At 56.4% G+C, this 20901-nt stretch overlaps 1 protein-coding gene across 1 annotated transcript in view; it reads right to left on the bottom strand.

Moving 5' to 3' along the window:
• Positions 1-17563, bottom strand: part of ITPKB (inositol-trisphosphate 3-kinase B) — an 89167-nt gene extending 71604 nt beyond the window's left edge. The window contains 3 exon segments of the mRNA XM_042926213.1: positions 13910-14796; positions 14799-15999; positions 17285-17563. Of these exon segments, the coding sequence (XP_042782147.1) occupies positions 13910-14796; positions 14799-15807 (1896 nt within the window). The 5' untranslated portion in view covers positions 15808-15999; positions 17285-17563.
• Between the last annotated feature and the right edge of the window lie 3338 nt (positions 17564-20901).

Here is a 20901-nt window from a genome sequence, read left to right on the forward strand (position 1 = left end):
AGATGATAGGCGACTCTCCGACCCCCCACCCCGACCCCCAGATGACAGAGTATGTCCAAGGCACGGCGACCCGGATGCCCTCGACCATCTGTCTCCACGGCTTCTGCTCAGACCCCTTGGCCAGCAAACCCCTTTCTCACTGTCCTCAGTACAGCCAGCCCCCAACCCCCTGAAGCCCAGGGCCCAGAACTGAAGCGAGCGCTCCCTGCGCACAGAGGACCACCTTCCTCCCAGGTGACACATTACGGACGGCCGTTTACGGGCTGTGTGGCTGGACGACAACCTCGTCCATCAGATCCTCAGTCCGTTGGCTGTGGAAGAAGGAAAATACACACCTCGCAAAAGTTAAAACGAAGTTGTTCAGGGAACGCGCCTGGCACACAACAGACACGCCAGAAATCGTAGCTGCTCTCGTTTCATTACTGCTGTTTATTGTTTATTGATATTGCTGCACCCCACGGTTAACTCGTGTTGAATTTTTAGTAACGTAACCCCCGGGGAATGTCAGAAGAAGCACTGATGAGCCAGGTCCTCTCCATCCTATCCTCCGTGCCCCTGCGTGTTCGAAACCTCTATTCAGGACTCACGTTCTCTTCTAGAATACCGGGTCGTGCGGTCACAGTGAACTGTTTCCTTTTTTTTTTTTTTAAGTTTATCATTTTTTTTAAACTTATTTTGAGAGAGAAGGCATGCACGCGATCGGGGGAGAAGCAGAGAGAGGGAGAGAGAGAATCCCAAGCAGGCTCTGTGCTGTCAGCACAGAACCCGACGCGGGGCTCGAACTCACGGACCGTGAGATCCTGACCCGAGCTGAAACCAAGACTCGAGACGCGCAGGCCGACTGAGCCACCCGGGGCCCCGCACGGTGAACTGTTTTCTGAAGTTCTTGAAATCTTCTTTCCAAAGGCGGTGTCACATGTCCCCAAAGTACAGTGGGGGGCCAGGCTGACAGTCCCCAGTGACGCGCCATCTGGGACGCTCAGGACCCTTCCCGTAGGCCCCAGGGCTCCCGGCCGCTGCAGCTCCTGGGTGAGACTCTCCTGGGGATGTGGTATCTGAGGCCCGTGGCTGAAAATGGGAAACCCAGGCCAGGCCAGAGGGGACGCCACGGAGAGCCTCGGGACCTGCAGGACGGTGTTCAGCTTCTCCGTGCGGACCGGCAGCCTTCAGTTAGGCGCGAGGGGCTCTCCCCAGGGAGCAGGATGATTTTTGAATGTATAGTGTGATGCCGCAAGGCAAACAGTGTCCCAGACGCTGCTCCTATGGCTTTGGCCTGGGCTCGAAATTAATTACGGCGCTGTGTGTATTTCCAGACTGGGGCAAAATAAGGCAGCCTCTGTCCAGCTCGGCCTCTCACACCGCCCCTGAGGTCAAGGCTGCCACAGACTAACGAGCTCTTTTAGTGGTTTCGTTCCTCCCAGACGCCAGCCTCTGGGTCCCTGCAAAGGGCAGGAGTCTGGGGCTCGGGGAAGACGTACCCCCGGGCCAGGCCGGGGACACGTCTCTCCGGAAAGGGGCACGGCCCACAAACGTCAGACGAAGGAGCCGACCGTTCAGGGCCTGGACACTCTGCCCAGAGGTCTCGCCGCCGTCCTGGGACACACGTGGGCTCATGTGGACCAGCCGCAGGCAGGAAAGGTGGGGAGCCCGAGGGTTAAGGCAGCAGGCCGCCCGCCCCACTTTACAGCCAGGAGGAAAGAAGGGTTTCCACACCCGTGTTAAAGGGGTGGTGATGCAGACGCCGGGATTCGGCAGGCGGGGGCCCGGGGCTATGTCGACGTCAGCCCTGGTGGGGACCAGTCACCCCACAGCTCCAGCTCCCGCCGGCGTCTGCACAGGGTCCCACGGGCCTTGCTGGGGCTCCGACGCTCGCCATCCACCTGACTGGGTCTTCCCTTCACACCCCCGGCTACCACCCCGGCCCTGAGGAACAGTCCAGCAGCCAGGTCTGGACAATGGCAAAGAGCAGCCATGCGACCAGGAGGTGCTGGGAAGGCTCCCCTCTGCTCGCGTCGGAGGAGGAGCCGGGGGGGGGGGGGGGGGGCGCGTGCGAAGCGGCCCGCGGAGACCCCCCAGCCTGGTCCCCAAGGCCTCCGTGGGGCCTGCAGTGAAAGCAAGCATCTCTTGAAGCGGAGAAAGAGCCTGCTTTAGTAAGCATGCGCCCAGCCCGCCAGCAGCTAGGGCCCAGGGAAGGCCAATGAAGTCACACATCCGAGGCGTCCCTGGTCCCAGATGATCCCCAGCTGGACAAAGTGGTGGGGTTTCTTAGATACACGCATGTACCCCTCCTGTCTCCCGTGAGCCGCGCTGAGCAAGCAGGGCAGCGGGGGGGAGGGGCGAGAAGGGATGGGGCCTTCCACCCCTCTGCCTGGATGACCCGGGCCGGTTTCCACCTCCAAAACATTATCAGGAGGGACTGGTCTCGGGTGAGTAACCAGACACCCCCTGGCCGGCAGCTGAATACAGCGCATTGTTTTCGACACTTCAGGGCTGTGCCCTGGTACCAGAGTGAGGCCCTCTCCTGCAACAGAGAAACCTCTTGGAGAAAGTCAGTCCTCCCTGGTTTGTCATCCTGGGCCACGAGCTGCACTTGGCATGGGGACCTCTTCCCACGCCCGTCCTGGGCTGCACGGCCCACTTCGTCTCCCCAACGGCCCAGGAGGGCGAGACGAGGAAACCGAGGCACAGAGGAGTGAAGTCCCCGCAAGGGACAGACTCCGGGACAGAATGTGGGGGCTAATTCGGGCCCAAAGGCCTGAGCCCCCCACTCTCCAGTGCCCGTCTTACTTCCGTGCTCCCCGGGAGCAGCACAGCCCCTCCTCCAAAGCCCCTGTGCCTCCTTCCAGGGGAAAAAGGGTCCCTCGGGAACCCGCTTCTCACCCAAGCGGACAACGATGACCAGGGACCCCACGGCCGCATCCAAGGCACGTGGTTACTGTCTGCTGTGCATTTCGAGAGCACGAGCCGCTCCAGACCCGGTACGAGGCACCGCAAAATGTACGAGGCCTCACGTAAGGCCCACGACCTGAAGGCGGAGTTATCAGTCCCGTTTGACAGATGTTGAAACGGAGGGGCAGAAAGGAAAAGGAGGGGCGCCTGGGTGGCTCAGCCGGTTGAGCTTTATGATCTCGCGATTCATGATCTCGCGGTCTTCGACTTCGACTCATGATCTCGAGGTCTGTGAGTTCGAGCCCCGTGTCGGGCTCACCGTCAATCTGCATGGAGTCCGATGCGTGGCGTTAAGGCGAGGGGAGGGGATGCAGGGGACGAGCTGTGCTGCCCCCTTTCTTTCCAACCTCCTGGAGCCTTCGGATCCAGAACAGTCCCTCTGGCTTGGCCACCTTTAGCAGAAGTAGCAACCTCAAGGCCTCACCCAGACTCCCTTCCCAGGGGCCAGTGCCCAAATTCAGTCCCGCGTCACCCTGTTTGTTGTTCTACAACATGCACTGGGGCTGCCTGTGTTTCGCCCGCCAACTCGCTACTTATTAGCTCCCGTCTAAGGAGCATGCCTGTCCTCAAGGCCACACAACCTGTTCTTGAGTTTCGCAAATCTCAAGTATGTCTGTTGGCACCGGCTCTGCCTTCAGAGGGCAGATGTCCAAGGACGGGCATCAGTTAAGACGTTGTCTTCCGCACAGGTATCTGCAGACACGGCCGGCAGGTACACGCCAGCTGTCTGGGCAGCCACTGGGCCGCAACGTCCGCCCGTCACCGTGGGCAGCCACCAGATGGGAGGTCCAGCTCTGTGCCGAGGTTTCCGGGTCCAGCCCAGGGCCCAGACACGCTTAGGAAGTGCCCAGTTGATAGCTGCTGCATGTAACGTCCGCTCTAAACATTCAAGACCTTGCTGGATTCTCCTCTTGCACAGTGCGGGACCCAGGAGAGAAAATCACAACGTGGTATTGGAAAAATCAATGCTCCCGTTAGATATCCTCAAACCCTAGACGGAGCACGGTCTCCTTCTCAATTATTCACGAGCCCACAGGCCTGTTCCAGGAACACCGGACCCCTGCCTCATGGCCCCCTCCTCGCCCTTCGCAGCTGCCCGAATGTCCATCACATCTGCTTCCCGACCTATGCACAGAGGCAGCAAAGCACAGGGCAGGAAGCTTCGCCCACGGTCCACGCGGGCCGAGGGGGTGGCTCAGGCAGGGGGCGGCTGTACTGACAGCAGGATGCGGACCCCAGAATGGCCTACTCACCGCCGCTCCCTGCCCGCGCGGCAATGTCCCCAGCAGGAGCTGCTCTGCTATGCGTGTGACGGCTGCTTTTGACACCGTCCTCGGCCCATTCTCTTCCAGCAACACAGGCGTGGGACCACCTTGCACGAGCACAGCGACTGTCTTTGTCCGTCTTCTTTTGGGAAAGCTTTCAAAGCAGTGTCACGGTGCTCGTAAATAAGACTAGTTTAGGCAGGTGCCCGGGTGGCTCAGTGGGTTAAGCGTCTGACTCCGGCTCAGGTTATGATTTCGCAATTTGTGGGTTCGAGCCCCACATCGGACTCTCTGCTGTCAGCGGACCTTGGGATTCTCTGTCTCCCTCTCTCTCTCTGCCCCTCCCCTGCTTTTGTGCTGGTGATCTCTCTCTCTCTCTCTCTCTCTCAAAGATAAATAAACATTAAAGAAAAAAAACTAGTGGGGCGCCTGGGTGGCTCAGTTGGTTGGGTGACCGACTTCGGCTCAGGGCATGATCTCGCAGTTTGTGAGTTCGAACCCCGCGTCGGGCTCTGTGCTGATTGCTCAGAGCCTGGAGCCTGCTTCAGATTCTACCTCTCTCTACCCCTCCCCTGCTCACGCTCTGTGTCTCTCTGTCTCTCAATAATAAATAAATGTTAAAAAAAAAAATTAAAAAAAAAAACTAGTTTAGGCAGGAAAGACTCACACTCTCTCAAAAGGACTCTACAGACGCGATCTCACTAGAGACTCACAAAGACCACACGAAGTAGAAAGGCTTTATCAATATACCCATTTCACAGATGAGGATCCCACGGCCCAAAGATGCCAGGTGCGGATCCGAGAGGCACTGGCCTTTCCAGCACACTGCACTCTGGGAGTACGCCCAGCAGAGTCCCCAGGGGACTCCTAAATGACTTGAAAATAGCAAGATGCTCCATGCTAATGAGTCCTTAATGCTGGAGCCACAGTGATGATGGCCTGGCGACAGGGCAGGGGGAAGAGGTTTCCAAGAACCTCATTTAGACTCAAATATCCACTACAAGGCGTGTGAAATGCCCCCCCCCCCCATTAGCCGATTCTGCATCTGTAAGGACTTTTCAGCACTTTCTCAGACCCAGACAGTGTCTCCCAACCTCCCAGCTTGAACACTCAGCAACCTGGAATTTGCCGCCCCTACAAAACGTCCCAGCCATTTCTTACGCTACTGGCTGCGGCTGGATTTTCCACTTGACATTGTTAAGAGATTCAACTGCTTATGTCATTGTCATACACAGGCCTTTTCGGTTTCCTGCTGCCAGATTCAGGTTAGATAAGGATGACAGAAGTGATACACTCCCAAGTTCCCCTCGACACCCCAGCCGGTACGAGCTCCCCGGAGTGGAGAGGCGAACTGTATTATGTATCGCATCTACCCTTCAGGTCCCTCACTTGTAAAAACCAGTACGCACCCCTGCACCGCGGGGGGCTAGACACACACCAGCTCCTATATTAACTCTGGAAGCAGCCCTCGCAGGAGATTATGCAGAATCATACACTTTATGACCCAGTCATCAATTGCCATAGAGAAGAGGAAAACAAATTGAGCTGAGCCTGGAAAGAATGTCAGGGAAATTGGAAAAACACGTGCTGGAAACGGCCTGGGGGCGCAGTGACCTCCCCTGTAACCACCCAGGCCCCGCCAGCTTGCAGCATACCAAGAGAGATTGCGGACTGAGCTGGTGGATGGCCCGTCCCCAAATCCCTCCGTCCCGCGGAGTCAAGCCTGGTAATATACAACCTATTACAGCTTCTTCTTGCAAAACAGTCCAGTTTATTCATTCCGATTACATGGGGGGGGGGGGGGTGCAGACGCAGAGGCCCCTTGAGCCGGGTGTCTGTGCTCTCAGTGCCCCAAAAGCCCAAGGCCAAAGTCCCTCATTCCTGCCCTCGGATGCCCGCAGGGTCGCTTTGTGACCGGGGCCAAGAAAGGGTTCCTTTGGGGAGAGCCCGCTGGGCGGGCGGGGGGGGAACCTCGGCCGGCATCAGCACCTTCTGAGTTAGGCAAACCCCAATTGAATCGTTACCACAAAAGTACAAAATGCTCGATTCACAGGATGAACCGTGAACTTCATGAGGGAGGATCTTCTTTAGATGAAAAGTCACCCCCATGCCCCGCCTCAAGGTGGAGTGAGAATTTTTCCTGCTTATTCCAAGGTGGGGAGTAAAAACGTATCCCCCCAATTACATTATACGTGAATATGAACGGCAGAGACAGTCTGCTCGCTTACTGGCTGTATGAAGCTCCTGCTTTTTGGTTAACTCATAAAACTGAGCCAGTTTGGTGCAAAAGAGAAGTAAAAATTCCTGGGGGGGGGGGGGGGCGGGGAGGGAGTATTGACTGCAGACACCCGCAAAGTTACCTTCCATTGAATGGGTTTCCATTAAGTGATAACAAGTCAATAAAATGCCCAAGTAAAGCTCAACGGAGGGGAAAGATCTGATTTCTAACAGGGAATTCTTAACGCAGTTGTTGAGAAACATGCCGGACCAGTTAGTCAAAGCCGGTGTGTTGACTTAGCCCAAGCCACTCCTCACCAGAGAAGGCCTGCAAGGTCCCGCCAGCACACCAGCGTGGTCGCCCCGTATGCACTCCGCCCCGAGGGTCTCCTGGACGCCCCGTCCCAACGGAATCCCATCCCCGAGACCACACAAAAGGAAACCACTCTAGGAAAACGGCGACAGAAGGGCCGGCCGGCCTTGCTCTCGACGTCCCGCGACCACCGCAGCACGAAACGCCTGTGTTTCCACGACGGCCTGCGAACTGTGGTCTCTGAGAAATTCATTTCATCCCAGCCCTTGTGGCGGAGGGAGATTCACCACGAGGAAACGCCATCCCAGGATTGCCACAGGGCATTTCTTGCAAGGGGCCCAAGGAATTTTCCAGATGCGGCCCCGATGCTCAGAATGTCTCCCGACCCCACCTCGACTGACACCCACTGGAGCCTCTCCTGCAAGCCAGGCGCGGCGCTAGGCACTCTCACAAACCCATCTTCACTCAGCTCGCAGCAGCCCGGGGGGGTCACCCCTGCTCTCGCCATGTTCCGCAGGGCCAGGGGCACACTGGGATCTCACCAAGTCGCCTACACCCCGGTCGGGCACCCTGAACCGTGTGGCCGTAAGGTCACAGAAGAAGGAGTGAGCTGGTCTTCATTGTTCTTTTTCCCCTTTCATCGTTCTCCATCTTCTAGAAGATTCTATATTTCCTTCATGCGCAGATAACGCAGCAGAGATACTGTCATTCATTCATTCATTCATTCATTCATTCCCCCAACGGTTTCACAAAGGTTTTGAAAACATGCACTATATTTAAAGCCAAGGAGGGTCTCCCAGGGGGAGTAAGGAGCTTATCCACTAGCCACGTTTTTAAAGCAAAAAGAAGAATGTAAAGGTGGGTCTGGCCACTGTACTGAATATTCTTCGGCTTTGCTGTTCTCACCAGTAAAATGTGGGTATTGAAGGAATCGAGCTCTAGGATTTATATTATGCTAACTACATACGCTATAGTAAGGTTCTTCTTATTTTTTTTTAACGTTTATTTAATTTTGAGAGAGAGACAGAGCGCGAGCAGGGGAGGGGCAGAGAGAGAGGGAGACACAGAATCCGAAGCAGGCTCCAGGCTCTGAGCTGTCCGCACAGAGCCCGAGGCGGGGCTCAAACGCATGAGCCGTGAGAGCATGACCTGAGCCAAGATCAAGAGTCGGACGCTTAACCGATGGAGCCACCCGGGCGCCCAGTGTGGTTGCTATTTTGTTAATATCAAGAACAGAGGCTCAACATCCTCGTGAGATCAAACACATTTAGGGTGCCTTCCAGCCACGGAGACCCGCACCGTCTTTAAAATAATAGCTCCCTCCTGGAAAAATGAACTACCAGATGTCTGGCAGGACCGCAGTGAGACTCAGGCTGGTGGCAGAACCCCCGCAAGCTGACTGTGACTGCAGGGTCACGGGACCAGGGCAGCGGGTTCCTCCAGACCTCCACGGTGGCCTCCACGGCCAGGTGCGCTGGACCCGCCGGTCGGAGGGAGTGCCACAATGCTGGGTGTTCCTGCCCCAGGTGTTGAGACCGCCTATAGCACCAATGACCTCGAGTCACCAAGCTCACAGCATGCCGGCCGTCACAGGAAGGCCGCACGGTCTCGGGAGAATCGGACATACAAAATCCCAAACGTCCACATGTTAAAATGGCAGTCGGGCAGGTGCCTGGGCGGCTCAGTCAGTGAAGCGTCCGACTCTTGATTTCGGCTCAGGTCCTGATCTCACGGTTCGTGAGTTCGAGCCCCGCAGGGGGCTCTGCGCTGACAGTGCGGAGCCTGCTTGGGATTCTCTCTCTCCCCCTGTCTGCCCCTCCCCCCATCGCACGCACACTCTCTCTCTCTCTCTCTCTCTCGCTCACTCTCAAAATAAATATACTTTACAAAAATGGCAGTTGGCCCTCTAAATGGCTTTTCATATTATGAAAGAGTCCACATTTGCATTTGGTTTGATTTCCTAAACAGTGTGCTCCCGGATTCGTGAAAAAGCCATCTTTTCCATTGTCAATTCTACCTGGTCAGGAGAAAAAAAATATCACTGCAAATCATGGATGTGAGGGCCTGGAGCGCAGAACTTCGCTGCCCCTCAAAACCCGTAGCACTTTCCATGCTGGAGGTGCGACGACGACGACACCCCGCAGGACGTCCCGAATTAATCTCGAGTCACCGGCGGCGGAGGACCTCAAAGTCTTTTCTACCAAGATAGAAAATTCTTCCCATTAAGTACTTTCACATCCTGCCTTCGGGTAAGTTAAGTCGCAACCCGGCAGAATAGAATAAGCCTCGGCAATGTTACCAATCCTCCTGGGAGCTCGCACAGAACTCCATCGAATCTGTAACTACACTTGGCAGGCGTGTGCCAACAAAAATCAGAAAAGTGACGGCAGCGCGTAAAGAACAAAAGTTCTGGAAATGATTCACGGGACACCGGAAAGGCCTTTCTCTAAAAGCAGCAACTGACTAGTGCAATACGTTTTTCTTGTCAAACCTGAAGGCCAGGTACAGCTTGAGCTGCGTTTCTGCAACGCCTCACCGTTCGGCTCGCTTTTTCTCGATACCTCGTCGCCTCTGGTAACACGATCGTCGGAAGGGATGTTCTGGCTCTGTGCAGTCCAAGTCTGTTTCCAAACTTAAATATCTGCGGGAGTCAAAGCCCTCAGATAACAGAATGTCTCTTTGACTTCTCAGGTTCACGTTCTGGCCTCCGATCAGAACTGCCTCTAAATAGCAGTCTGATTATTAACGAGAATCTTGGGTATGGTACTGACGACGTGTGACGCTTTTTCAATGCGATATTACAAAGAACCAGTCTTCCGGTAAAGAGAGGAAGAGAGGCAGATCAACCGATGGGTCTTCAGCAAAAGCACGAAATTAAACGTGCCCGGTTTGGGCCTCGGCATCCGAGGGCCACGCTTCCAGACACACTGACGCATTCTTCGCCTACGCCAGGTTTGATGCAAAAGTCTAGAATTATATCGTCACAGAGACAGCCCTAGACGGAGATCGAGTATCTCCACGAGAGCATCTTCACACAATACGTACATTTCAAAAGGAGGAAACTGAGTCAGGGAGGTGAACCTTGGGCCTCCTTCTCTTTCTGAGTCTCGGTTTCCTCATCCCTAAACAGATCAGGCTAACACCTGAGCCTTACATAAATGACTCGGGGGGCTGAGGCCTCACCAGAAAGATCTTCCCCGAGAGAAAAAAGGGGGACCCCATCTCCAGAAAATAGCACGTGCAGCCTGGACCCCGAACCCCACAGATCTGAGACTTCAGTATTCTCATCCAGAAAAGAATTTTCTCTCTAAGAGTACTCACCATTAGATTGATTTTTTTCTAAGTACCCCTGGAAACGTTTCTAAATTTTAACTTGGTTTACCCAAAATAAAGGTTTTACATTTTTCAAAACCACATAAAACCATTTTAAACGGTTTGAATTTTTACCGCATGTCAGAGTTAGTTTTTCACTAAAAAACAAAAACAAAAACACAGAACTACTCAATATTAAAAAAGAAAAAGAAACAAATTTCCAGTGGCCCTTAAAAAACAGTAAGCCCAAAGAAGGCAAGGATTTTGGAAGGATTTTAGAAGATGCTTCTTTATGTATTCCCCGGGTCCGTAGCCAGTGTTTTGTTTTGTTTCAGGCACACGTCACTGATAATACAATTTTGGAATAAATCAATAAAATCCACTTTTTAAAGTCAGCCGCGTGCGTGTTTTTTTTTTAATTTTTAAAAAATCGTTATTGATTTTTGAGAGAGAGACAGAGTGTGAGCCGGGGAGGAGCAGAGAGAGAGGGAGACACAGAATCCGAAGCAGGCTCCAGGCCCCGAGCTGTCAGCACAGAGCCCGACGCGGGGCGCGAACCCACAAACCGCAAGATCATGACCTGAGCCGAAGTTGGATGCTCGACCGCCTGAGCCACCCAGGCGCCCCAAGCTGCATGCATATTTTAACATACCCTTTAAGCCTGGCGTTTCAATGGCCCAGATACTTTTAATGGAAAGACAGAGGAAAGTAAGGAACTGCTGATTAATTTGTAGTCGTCTCACAGGACAAGAGCAAGGACACCATCCTCGCTGGTGCAATTCGCTTCCCTTCAGATGGCAGAGAACAGTAGTGGGGATGGGCCTGAATGCAAGCCCTCGGAACACGAGGCAGGCGATGCTGTCACTTCTGAGCACATTTCAAGCCTCTGATCTTTCACGAACAGACAGGCAGGTGCAAAACCTTGGAACCTTCCAGGGCAGGGGCAGGCACCTGGCAGGTTCATCAGAAGCAAAGCCCACGCTGCAGGAAAGGCCTGAGGCACTCTGCACGTTTCTGAGGATGTCTGCGCAGCTCCCACTCCCGGAAGCAAAGGAGAGACCGGCCTGCTGCCCACATTCCCTTCCAGTAAAAAGGCCCCTGCCATCGTGCGTCATCTGAATGGCCACGCAACTTTCAGAGCGCGCTTCCAAACAACCTGCTCTTCGCTTTGTTTTGAACCACAGGGAGGGCTCGTGGATTTCGTGCACTGGCCCCAGGGTGGCGGGAGACGCGGCGGGAGCTAACAAAGCCACCAGCTTCAGCATCCCCCCCCCCCCGCCCCGCCACCGCCCGCACAGCGTCACAAACCCACTCCTCTGCACAAGTAAGGCACCTGCTGCACGAGGCTGAAAAGGCTTCACTCCGGGGAGAGGCAGAGCAGCATAAAACATTCTCAGTGTGGGTCCGAGGGCCAGCTGAATGTGCAATTTCAAGCCTGTGTGTATGCGTGGGTGTGAGCGAGCAGGTGTGAGGGTGTGTGTGAGGGTGAACATGAGAGGGCAAGGGTGAGCATGCGTGGGTGTGAGCAGGGGTGAGTGTGAACGTGCGAGGGTGTGTGCACCGGTGGGGCAGGGCAGCCCTACAGACAGGAGCAGCGGAGCCGGGAGGGGAGAGAGGACCCCGGTCCGTGGCCCCTCAGAAGACGGCGACACCCAGGTTTCCCCGCAAAGCCCTGAGGGCCCCGCCAGAAGGCCCAGCCCATCAAGCCGTCTGGCCTCCTGTGGACAAAATATCCATCTCGGATAATCAAGTGATGTTTGACCCAAGAAGGTGTTTTGGGGCCCCAGATGAGGCTCCACCAAAAGTCTGTACAAGAGAAAGAAAACTTGGCTTAGCGCACAAGCACTCAACCAGAAGCTGAAAAGTCCCTAGGATCCCATAATTTCCAGTTGGTTACCCGCCCTGCCCCCTCCCCCACGCACGCCCCGTCGGCCCCACGTGACTCAGAGTGAAGCCGGCAGGGGATTTTTCCCTGGCTCCGCTCCGTGGGTGTCCGAAAACCTTGCAGAGGTGGGAGGCAGGCTGGCCCACCCAACCCTAACCCACCCGCAGGCCTCACTCCCGCCTCTGGACCTGTGAGCTCACGCAACGCCACTCAAACATCCGCTCCCTCGGTTGGCAAATGAACAAAAAGAGTCAGCACCTGTCGTGCCTCATCTCGCCTTTAACTCGCTTCCCGGACGAGAGTGCTCCGCAGACATTGGGACACGGAGGCTGTTTTGAGAACTAGCCAACAGGAGCCGCTAATCCATCACGAGAGAGGCCGAATGCAAGGCTGGAGAAGAAGTCGAAGCAGCTCTGGCCGTGCGGGGAGGGCGGCGGGGGGGGGGGGGGGGCGGTTTGAAAAGCAAATGGCAAAAGAACCGAGGACCGTCTCTCCTCCACCAGGCCTGCGACTGTGGGCAGGAAGGCAGAGAAATGCGAACTGCGCCCGCAGTGAGAGGCAGTCCCTTCACCCGCCTGTCTCGCTCCTTCCAGGCACACCATGCCTCCTCCAAGATGGTATGGGTGTGCCCCGTGCCCGCAGCCCCGTCCCGCCCCAAAACGCCAGGCTGATCGGGGCCAGACTTTGCACAGACATTTGCCCCCGCCTCATCAGCAGAAAGTGGAGCTTCAAGAAAAGAAATGCCCACAACTGTGATTTCTCCAGGGGGAGTCACAGAGGAACGTGCGTTAAGGTCCAAAATGCCTTAGAGAAGGATGCGAGGTGCAAATCCACGGTTCTCGGTAGCCGTGGCTGAAGTGAACTGCGGTACAGTGAACGGTCCATGCTATTTAAAATGAAATCGGAAAGCTACCTGCTACAAGAAAATGCAGACTTCCTTCCCCCCCCCCACCCCGGGGTTGCACAAGACCTAGGAAATTCCCCATACTCTGGAAAAGCTAAGAGAAAGTCCAGACCTTTTCAGAAGTGCTAGCGTCGACTCTTAACGTCTTCCGTGAGATGCTCTGATCCTAAGAGTGAAAACAGCCTAGGCCTGAGATTCACTATGTTACAGAAATAAAACTCCCGTCTGTCCACCGCCACAGCCAGAACAGGATGTCAGTATGATGAAACGCAGTTGAAAACGGATCTGAAATGCACCTACACCAGCCACCAGGCACATCTATTAGGAGTTATCAACCCCAGAGGTAACACCCAGTGCCTGTCTCGGGCAGTTCAACCGAACATAACATTCTGGTATTTTAAAAACTGTCTGCTTAGCTCAAAGCATGGTTTTGTTTTTAATTCACACACCAAACCTGTATCTCAGTTACACTGGTCCCACAAACACTGCAGTGTCCTGACTTTACTACCTGAGGCTAGGTCGTTCTGCACCCAACAGACCGGTCACAAGCACACCCACAGCTTTCGGGGCCCCAGCAGAGAATCCCATCGCTCATTTCCCTTGGCCTGTCCCTAGAAGCTGGGTTAATTCCATGACCTGCTCAGTCTCCCTCCGCCTAAAGGTATCACAGAATTAAGTGTTTCACCTCATCAGACGAAAAAGCTAGTCAGCAGCTCTGTTTATGATCTTTGGGGATTAATCAGGAAGTTTTTGGTAATACTCATGAATATTATCTCCCCAAGAAGTGAATGGCGACCTACCAGAGAGGCACGTTAAAAAATTGTTTTTTAACATGTACATGGAAATAGCGATCGAAGTGACTCGATTCACTGTCCAAGCTGCAAAGTGCACAGTCAGTGCCTAGCACTCCCCCCCCCCCCACCCCCCAGCAAATGCACCTGCAGAGGACTGTAAGTTGTGACTGCCCCAGGGCATGGATCAAGAGTCTCCAAGAGACTCAGTAGAAAGGAAGAAAAACAGGGGGGTAAAAACTAGTTAAAGGAAAATCTCTGAACAAGACTTACCACTCTGGGCTTCTGCTGGTCCAGGGTATGCAGGAAGGCGGAGTTGGGGTCCAGACAGCGCTCAGGGTCACTGGAGATGTCCTCCTCCGAGTCCTCATAGGAAGAGGAGAAGCCAGTGGAGGAGGCAGACGAAGAGGACAGTTTCCTCAGGGGCAAGGTGCCCCGGGGACTTCCCTGCACCTCCTCCACAGTCTGGTCCTCCTGGGCACCCATGTCGGTAATGATGACGGCAGGTATATTGCTGGGGCTGCGGGCCTCTCTCGGGGAGGGCTTGTCCTTCGGATCCGGGGACAGCACCTCTGGGCTGGGGTGGGCGTCTCCGTCAGGCGGCTGGCTTCCCCAAGTCCCCTGTGGCTGTACTCCTGTGCCACACGTCCAGGCCCGGGCTTCCTCCATGGGGCCCAGCCAAGCCCTGGAGCTCCCAGGCTGCACACCCACCCTGTCTCCAGGAAGGCACTGAGGTTTCTTCAGATCTTTCGCGGCTGTCCAGCAGGGCAAAGGCTCCAGCATCGCGCCAGAGGGAATTCCTGCCTCCAACTCCCGGGTCGCTGGCTGGGCTGAGCGGCTGCCCCCAAGCAGGCCGGGCGTCAGAGACCCTTCATCCACTCCGCTGGAGCGCCGCCGAGGCTCCCCGACCACCGGGGCCCCACCCTGGGTCGCAGCAGGGCCTACTGAACCCAGGTCTGGAGATGGCTTGACCCGGCTCGGGGATTCAGAAAGCTCCGAGCTTTGCGCGTTCACAGTCCTGTCCTCCGGCCTTCGGGGTTCAGGCGCCCCGGAGCCCCGCACGCCGCCACCGGGCGGATCTCCGTCCTCCACCTTCCCAGGGGGCTCTCGGCTGCAGGGCCCACCCCTCTCTGGGGCTGGGCTCTTCTCTCCGCTCAGAGGCGGCCGGAGACATTGCGCCAGAGACCCCCGGGGCGCACACCCCCAAGCTCGCGGGGCCTCTCAGCTGGCTCAGTGAGGCCAGGGTCGTGTGGCTGGTGGGGCCCACTGGATGTGGTTCTCGCTGCCACTTCTGTGGACGTCACCACGTTCACGCGGATCAGCCCCGCCGGGGGAACTTGGCCGCTGCGCGCTCCCAAAGGCGGAGAGACCCTCTGGTCAGTTTGCATAGCTCTGGGTGAGCCACAGTGGGGTCTGGCAGGGATCCCCTTCTCCACCGCAGAAGCCGCTGGGCCCCGAGCCCCTGATCCTGGGGGGACGGCCGGGCCGGGGAAGGGCGCCACCCACTCCTCGCCCTCGGAGAGGCACTGGCCCGGCGCCCTTCCTCTCCGGCCGGAGCCGGCCTCCGCCGTCTCTGGACATTGCTCCCCCAACGACTTTGTCCTCCGTTCCTCGCTCTGAGCCGGCACCCTTCCCGGGGGCTGGCTGCTGCTGCGGAAGGGGCACGGCGAGGGCGAGCGAGCCCTGCCCAAACGCGGGCTGCGGGGCGCTTGACCGGCGGAGCTCTGCGCCTGGATGTGCGCCTCGAACAGGCCCACTTTCTGGTTCACCTGCACGTTCTGCAACTCGCGCTGCAGGATTCGCGGCTTCCTCTTGGCCTCCTCCGGCCCGGGAGGGGAGAGGGAGCCGGCGCTCACCACCTGCCGCCCGTCCCCTCTGGGGCGGCCCGCCCAACTCGGGCTGCCCACGCCGCCGCCACCGCCGCCGCTCAGCCTGCGCCGGCCGCCCCGCCAGCCCCCGGGGCTCCCGGGCTCCTCGGGCGACAGCGGCTCGGCTGGGGGGAAGAGGAAGGAGGCGCCTCTCCCGGGGCTGAAGACGCTGCCGGGGCTCAGCGCCGCCCTGCCCGGCGGCGGGGGCGTCTCGCTGCTGCTGGGCCCGGGGCCGCCGCTCTTCACCTGGTCGGCGCTATTCATGATCACCAGGCTGTTGAGTGCATAGCAGTACACAGCCATAGTACTGGGGCCGCCGCGGCTCCGGCCCGGGCTCCGCCGCCGGCGCCTCCTCCTCGCGCGGCCCCCGGCTCAGCCCCGCAGGCCCGGCGGCCGCGGCTCGGCGCGCGCAGGCGGGGGCATGGCCCGGGCTGCGGGCGGGGGGCAACACCGAGGGCTCAGCCCCCGCCCAGAGCTCCATACACGACCGCGCCGCTGTGGAGACACAAGGAAGAGAGTCAGACCCCGGAGGGCAGGGGCCGGGGGAGGGGGAGGGGGTTCGCGATCGCCACCGCGGAAGCCCAGTCTGTCCGGGATGGGGTGCCACCGGACGTGTCAGCTCCCGGGAGTGCGCGGCGCGGCGCGGACTAGAGCCCGGCCGCGGGCGTGGGTCTCCCGAGGGCGCTTCCACCCCTCCCCCCACCCCGTGCTGCGACGCGCTCGGGGGTCGCTACAAATTCCACCTTCTAAGATTCCTCCCCGGAGCCACGCGGACCGGCGGCCACTGGGTCCCCAAGTGAGCTGCGAGCGGGGCGCGGCTGGCTCGGATCTCCCCGAGGGTGCGGACGCCCCGTCCGCGTCCGCGGGGCTCCTCGCCCCCAGCAAACGCGGCTCAGGTCGGGTGGAAGGGAAGCCCGCCCCTGGGCTGCAGCCTCCGCCGCTCCACCCTCTCTGGCCTCGGGGACCCGCTCGGGAGGGAACCTGCCTCCCCAGCCGCTACCTGCTCGGGGCTCGGGGTGGGGGTGGGGGGAACTCCCGCGCGCCGGCCGCTCGCCTCCCGGACCCCGGGCTTGGGGCCGGATCCCTCGGCCTACGAAGGCCCGGGCGCGCGGCGGGGCCGCAGCCGAGGCATTTTCCAGCACCGGCCTTGTCGCCGGTCCCCCAAACAAGTGTGTTTTGTGAGTGTGGGCGCGCCTGCGCGCGCCCGGGGCCGAGGCGCTGCCGGTCCCCTGTACCGGAACCACTACTCGCCGCCCCCTGTCGTCGCCCCCTGCGGAGGGGGGTGTGTGTGTGTGTGTGTGTGTGTGTGTGTGCAGCCCTCCGCACGCCCTGTGCCGCAGGACGCGGCTACCTCTGCGGCTCCGGGACCCGCGCCCACTCGGAGGAACCCCGGGGCCCGCGCGCCTGCAGCCCGGAGGGAGCCCCGGCTCCGCTCCCCACGCCGCGCCGCGCGGCCGAGGGCCGGGCTCGTCCGCATCCTGGGCAGCCGCGCCCGGCGCCGGCCCAGCGGCCCGGCCGCCCAGTGCAGAGGACGCCCCGAGCGCGCGGGGAGGGCGGCGAGGGGCCAGCGGCCCGGAAGGCGAGCGCGAGACACGGCCCGACCCCGTCCCGCCTCCCCTGCCCGCGCCCCTGCCCCTGCCCCCGCCGCCCTCCCAGTCCGCGCCCCCCGCAGCCCATCTCTGCGCTCTTCTTCCAGAACGCCCGGGCTCGCTCGCTCCGGGGCAGGGGAGGGGAGAGAGGGCTCGGAGGCGAGAGCCGGGGAAAAAGCCGCCAAACTTACCTGCGATTCCTCAGCTGCCCGGGCCCGTGCGGGCGGTATGGCCCAGGGACGCAGACCTCGTAGGAACAAGATGGCTCGAAAAGTGAAAAAGCTGAGGATCGACGTCCGCGGCTGGCTACGGAAGACAAACACCGGGAGCCCGAGCGCGGGGAGAGAGAGCTCCTGGGCAGGGGCCGGCGATGGCGCGGAGGATCCGCCGGGCCGGCCCCGCACGCCCTTCTCGGCCGTGCAGATACTAGCCCTGTCAGTGTTTGCTAGGCTACTTCAGTGTTTGTTCAATGTGCGATTTAAAAAAAAAAAAAAAAAAAAAAAAAAATGTGGGGGGGAGTGGGGAGGAGGCAGGGAGGAGGAGGGAGGGGGAGGAGGGAGAAAGGCGGGGGCTTGGGGGAGGAAAGCAGGAAGGAAGTTGTGAGCCCGTCTGGGGTTGAACTCAGCGGAACAAGTTTTTCTTTTCTTCTTTTTTTTTTTTTTTTTCTATTGCTTGGCAAGACCGAGGGAGGGAAACACTTAAAAAAAAAAAAAAAGTTTCCATTGTTAGCTGACAACAAAAAAAATAAAAGCCTTTTAACTTCTGCGGGTTAAAGATACACGATCCATTTTCCACCCCTCCACCGAGCCTTACTGATGCCTTGCTTATTTTTGAAAAATGTTTTTAATAAAGTTTTGAGTGTGCATTTAAGCAAAGCAACTCAGGGGGACCTTTTGAGCACTTAAAACTAGTTAGATCCTCTATCAACGGTGTGTGTTCTCTACACAAATATGCAAATTCAAAGAAGGTACTTTGTGGGCGCCTCCTTGCAAAGCTGCAGATCTTTTAAATGCATCGCATCGTGTTTTGGAAGATTGTTGGGCTGTGAGCTGTTCATGGTTTTGCAGAGCGCTTGCTGGCTGTATAAACATGCCTGGACGCTGCACACTTATCTGTCACAGTAGATGTGACATGGGCATAGTTTTGCACTTCATTCTCAAAGTTATTTTAAGAAAAAGGATAGTCCTGAAGGGAAGAAACCTGAGACCCCCCTCCTTGCTCGGGCTCTCCTAGCTGGATCATTTTCAGGATCCCTTTCCCCCCACCATCAGCAAAAAAAAAAAAAAAAAAAAAAAGGTGTGGATGCAACAGTCAATACCCACCCCCACCCCCCAACCCCCCACCCCCACCCCCGGGGTAGAGAATCCTACCCCATTTGAGTTCTGGTGCTGCAAGAGATTTTGGGTTTTTGGTGTTTTGGTGTTGGTTTTTTTTTTTTTTCCCGTAATTCCCTAAATCCTAAACGACAGCATTTAGTTGAAAGAATGAAAACACAGCTGCCAGGCTGGGGAGATTTAAAAATTGAAAGCCTGAATCAGTCCTTCTATTCCTATTAGCTACCATTTTGATGGAAATTTTGACTCTGTTTGTCGCAAATACATCTCTTGCTTGTTTATGGAACAATACTGTTCAAGTGAACAGAGCAGTCTGTTGGCTCCGCCAGGAAGACGCTCACGTTAAATCTGAAACCAAGAGATCCTTTAGCTAAGACTTTCTGGGAATCAGACACTTTGGGTCCTTTCTAATTTTTTTTTTCTTCCAAATATGCCATGAAAGGATTGAGCCTAGTCAGTCTCCCACCCACAATGGGGCTAAATAAAAAGGGCCCAGACTTTATTCAGGTGTTGAGTCGGGATCTGGGCAGTCACTAAGGCCTATCCTTGGCCCTAATTCGGTTCCCTAGTGGCGAAAAAGGGGAATTGCCCGTTCCCTGGCGACCCATTCTGTGGACTTTCTGGCTCTTCTAGGAGATGCAAAGACCCATGGCAGATGTCACGGCGAAAGCAACTGGAAGGCGCAGCAATGCATACGGTGAACGTGGAAATTTCGCTCGCTAGTCCCTGGGAAATCTCACTGTCACCTCATGAATAGACATCACCGGCCTTTCCCAGAATGGAGGCATTCCGGCTTCTGCAATGGACAATTAGGCTGAAGAATTTTTGCTCAGAAGGCAGCCAGCAGCTGGTCAGGGGTGGACATTAAGAAAAAATTTCTGGGGCGCCTGGGTGGCTCAGTCGGTTGAGCGTCCGACTTCGGCTCAGGTCATGATCTCACGGTTCATGAGTTTGAGCCCCGCGTCGGGCTCTGTACTGCTAGCTCAGAGCCTGGAGCCTGCTTCTGCTTCTGTGTCTCCCTCTCTCTCTGCCCCTAACCCACTCGCATTCTGTCTCTGTCTCTCTCAAAAATAAATAAAAATCAAAAAAAAAAAAAAAAAAAGGAAAGAAAACATTTCTGCCGTGGGCTGGAGGTGGGGTTGGATGATAATCCCACCAGTCTAAAATTCTAACTGGAACACAATCCAGTTGTCTTCTACGATTCTAAATGAACAGAGGGGATCAAAATTATACAGCACTTCATATTAGCCAGGCACTGTTCTGAGTACATGCTAAATATTTATCCATTTTAATCTTCATAGCAACCCGATGAGATAGATACTCTTATTACCCCCTTTCACAGAGGAAGAAATCAAAACACAAGTCATTTACCCCCAAATCCCACAGCTGGCGAGTCGCGAGGCTCGGGTTTGAACCTGCACAGCCTGGGGCCAGGTTCTTTCTTCCTCCATATTCTAGACTAGAGACCGGCGACCAGAGGAGACGGTAGGGAAAGTTGGCCTAACTCTCAGGGTTTCCATTTTCCCACTTTTGAAACGGAATTTTAAAAATCGTAGCTATGAAACTGGGGCGCCTGGGTGGCCTCAGTTGGTGAAGCGGCCGACTTCGGCTCAGGTCACGATCTCGCAGTTTGTGGGTTCGAGCCCCGCATCGGGTTCGGTGCTGACAGCTCAGAGCCCGGAGCCGGATTCCGATTCTGTGTCTCCGGCTCTCTCTGCCCCTCCCCCACTCCTGCTCTGTCTCAAAATTAAATAAACATTAAAAAAAATTTTAAACATCATAGCTATGAAACTAAGAACAGAAAGGGAGTTTCCTCAACTCGACAAAGGGCATTTATGAGAAAAACTACAGCTAACTTCATACTTACTGGTGAAGGGCTGAATATCCGCCCCCTTAGGTCAGGAGCAGGTAAGGCTGTCTCTTACCGCTCCCACTCGATACGGTACTGGGAGTTCTGGGCAGAGGAGTTAGATGACGAACATACATAAAAGGTGTCCAGATTGGAAAGAAGGAAGTAAAACTATATTTACAGTCAATATGATTGTCTCTGTGGGGGCGCCTGGGTGGCTCAGTCAGTTGAGCGTCCGACTTCGGCTCGGGTCATGATCTCGCGATTCATGAGTTCAAGTCCCGCGTCTGGGTCTGTGCCGACAGCTCGGAGCCTGGAGGCTGCTTCGGATTCTGTGTCTCCCTCTCTCTCTGCCCCGCCTCTGCTCACGCTCTCTCTCTCTCAAAAATAAATAGACGTTAAAAAATAATAATAAGATAAAGAATAATAATTTCTAATAGCATCACAAACTATGAACTACATAGGAATGGACATGACAGAAAGTGTGTAAGACGATACCATGGAAACTACCGAGCACTACTGATGGAATTTGAAGGCCTAGGTACAAGGACAGAAGATCCTCGGCGTGCACAAACTGGAAAATTCGGTATTGTTCAGATGTCCAGTCTCCGCAATTCCGATCGAT

Source organism: Panthera leo, chromosome F3 (assembly GCF_018350215.1).
Source record: "Panthera leo isolate Ple1 chromosome F3, P.leo_Ple1_pat1.1, whole genome shotgun sequence".
Lineage (NCBI taxonomy): Eukaryota > Metazoa > Chordata > Mammalia > Carnivora > Felidae > Panthera > Panthera leo.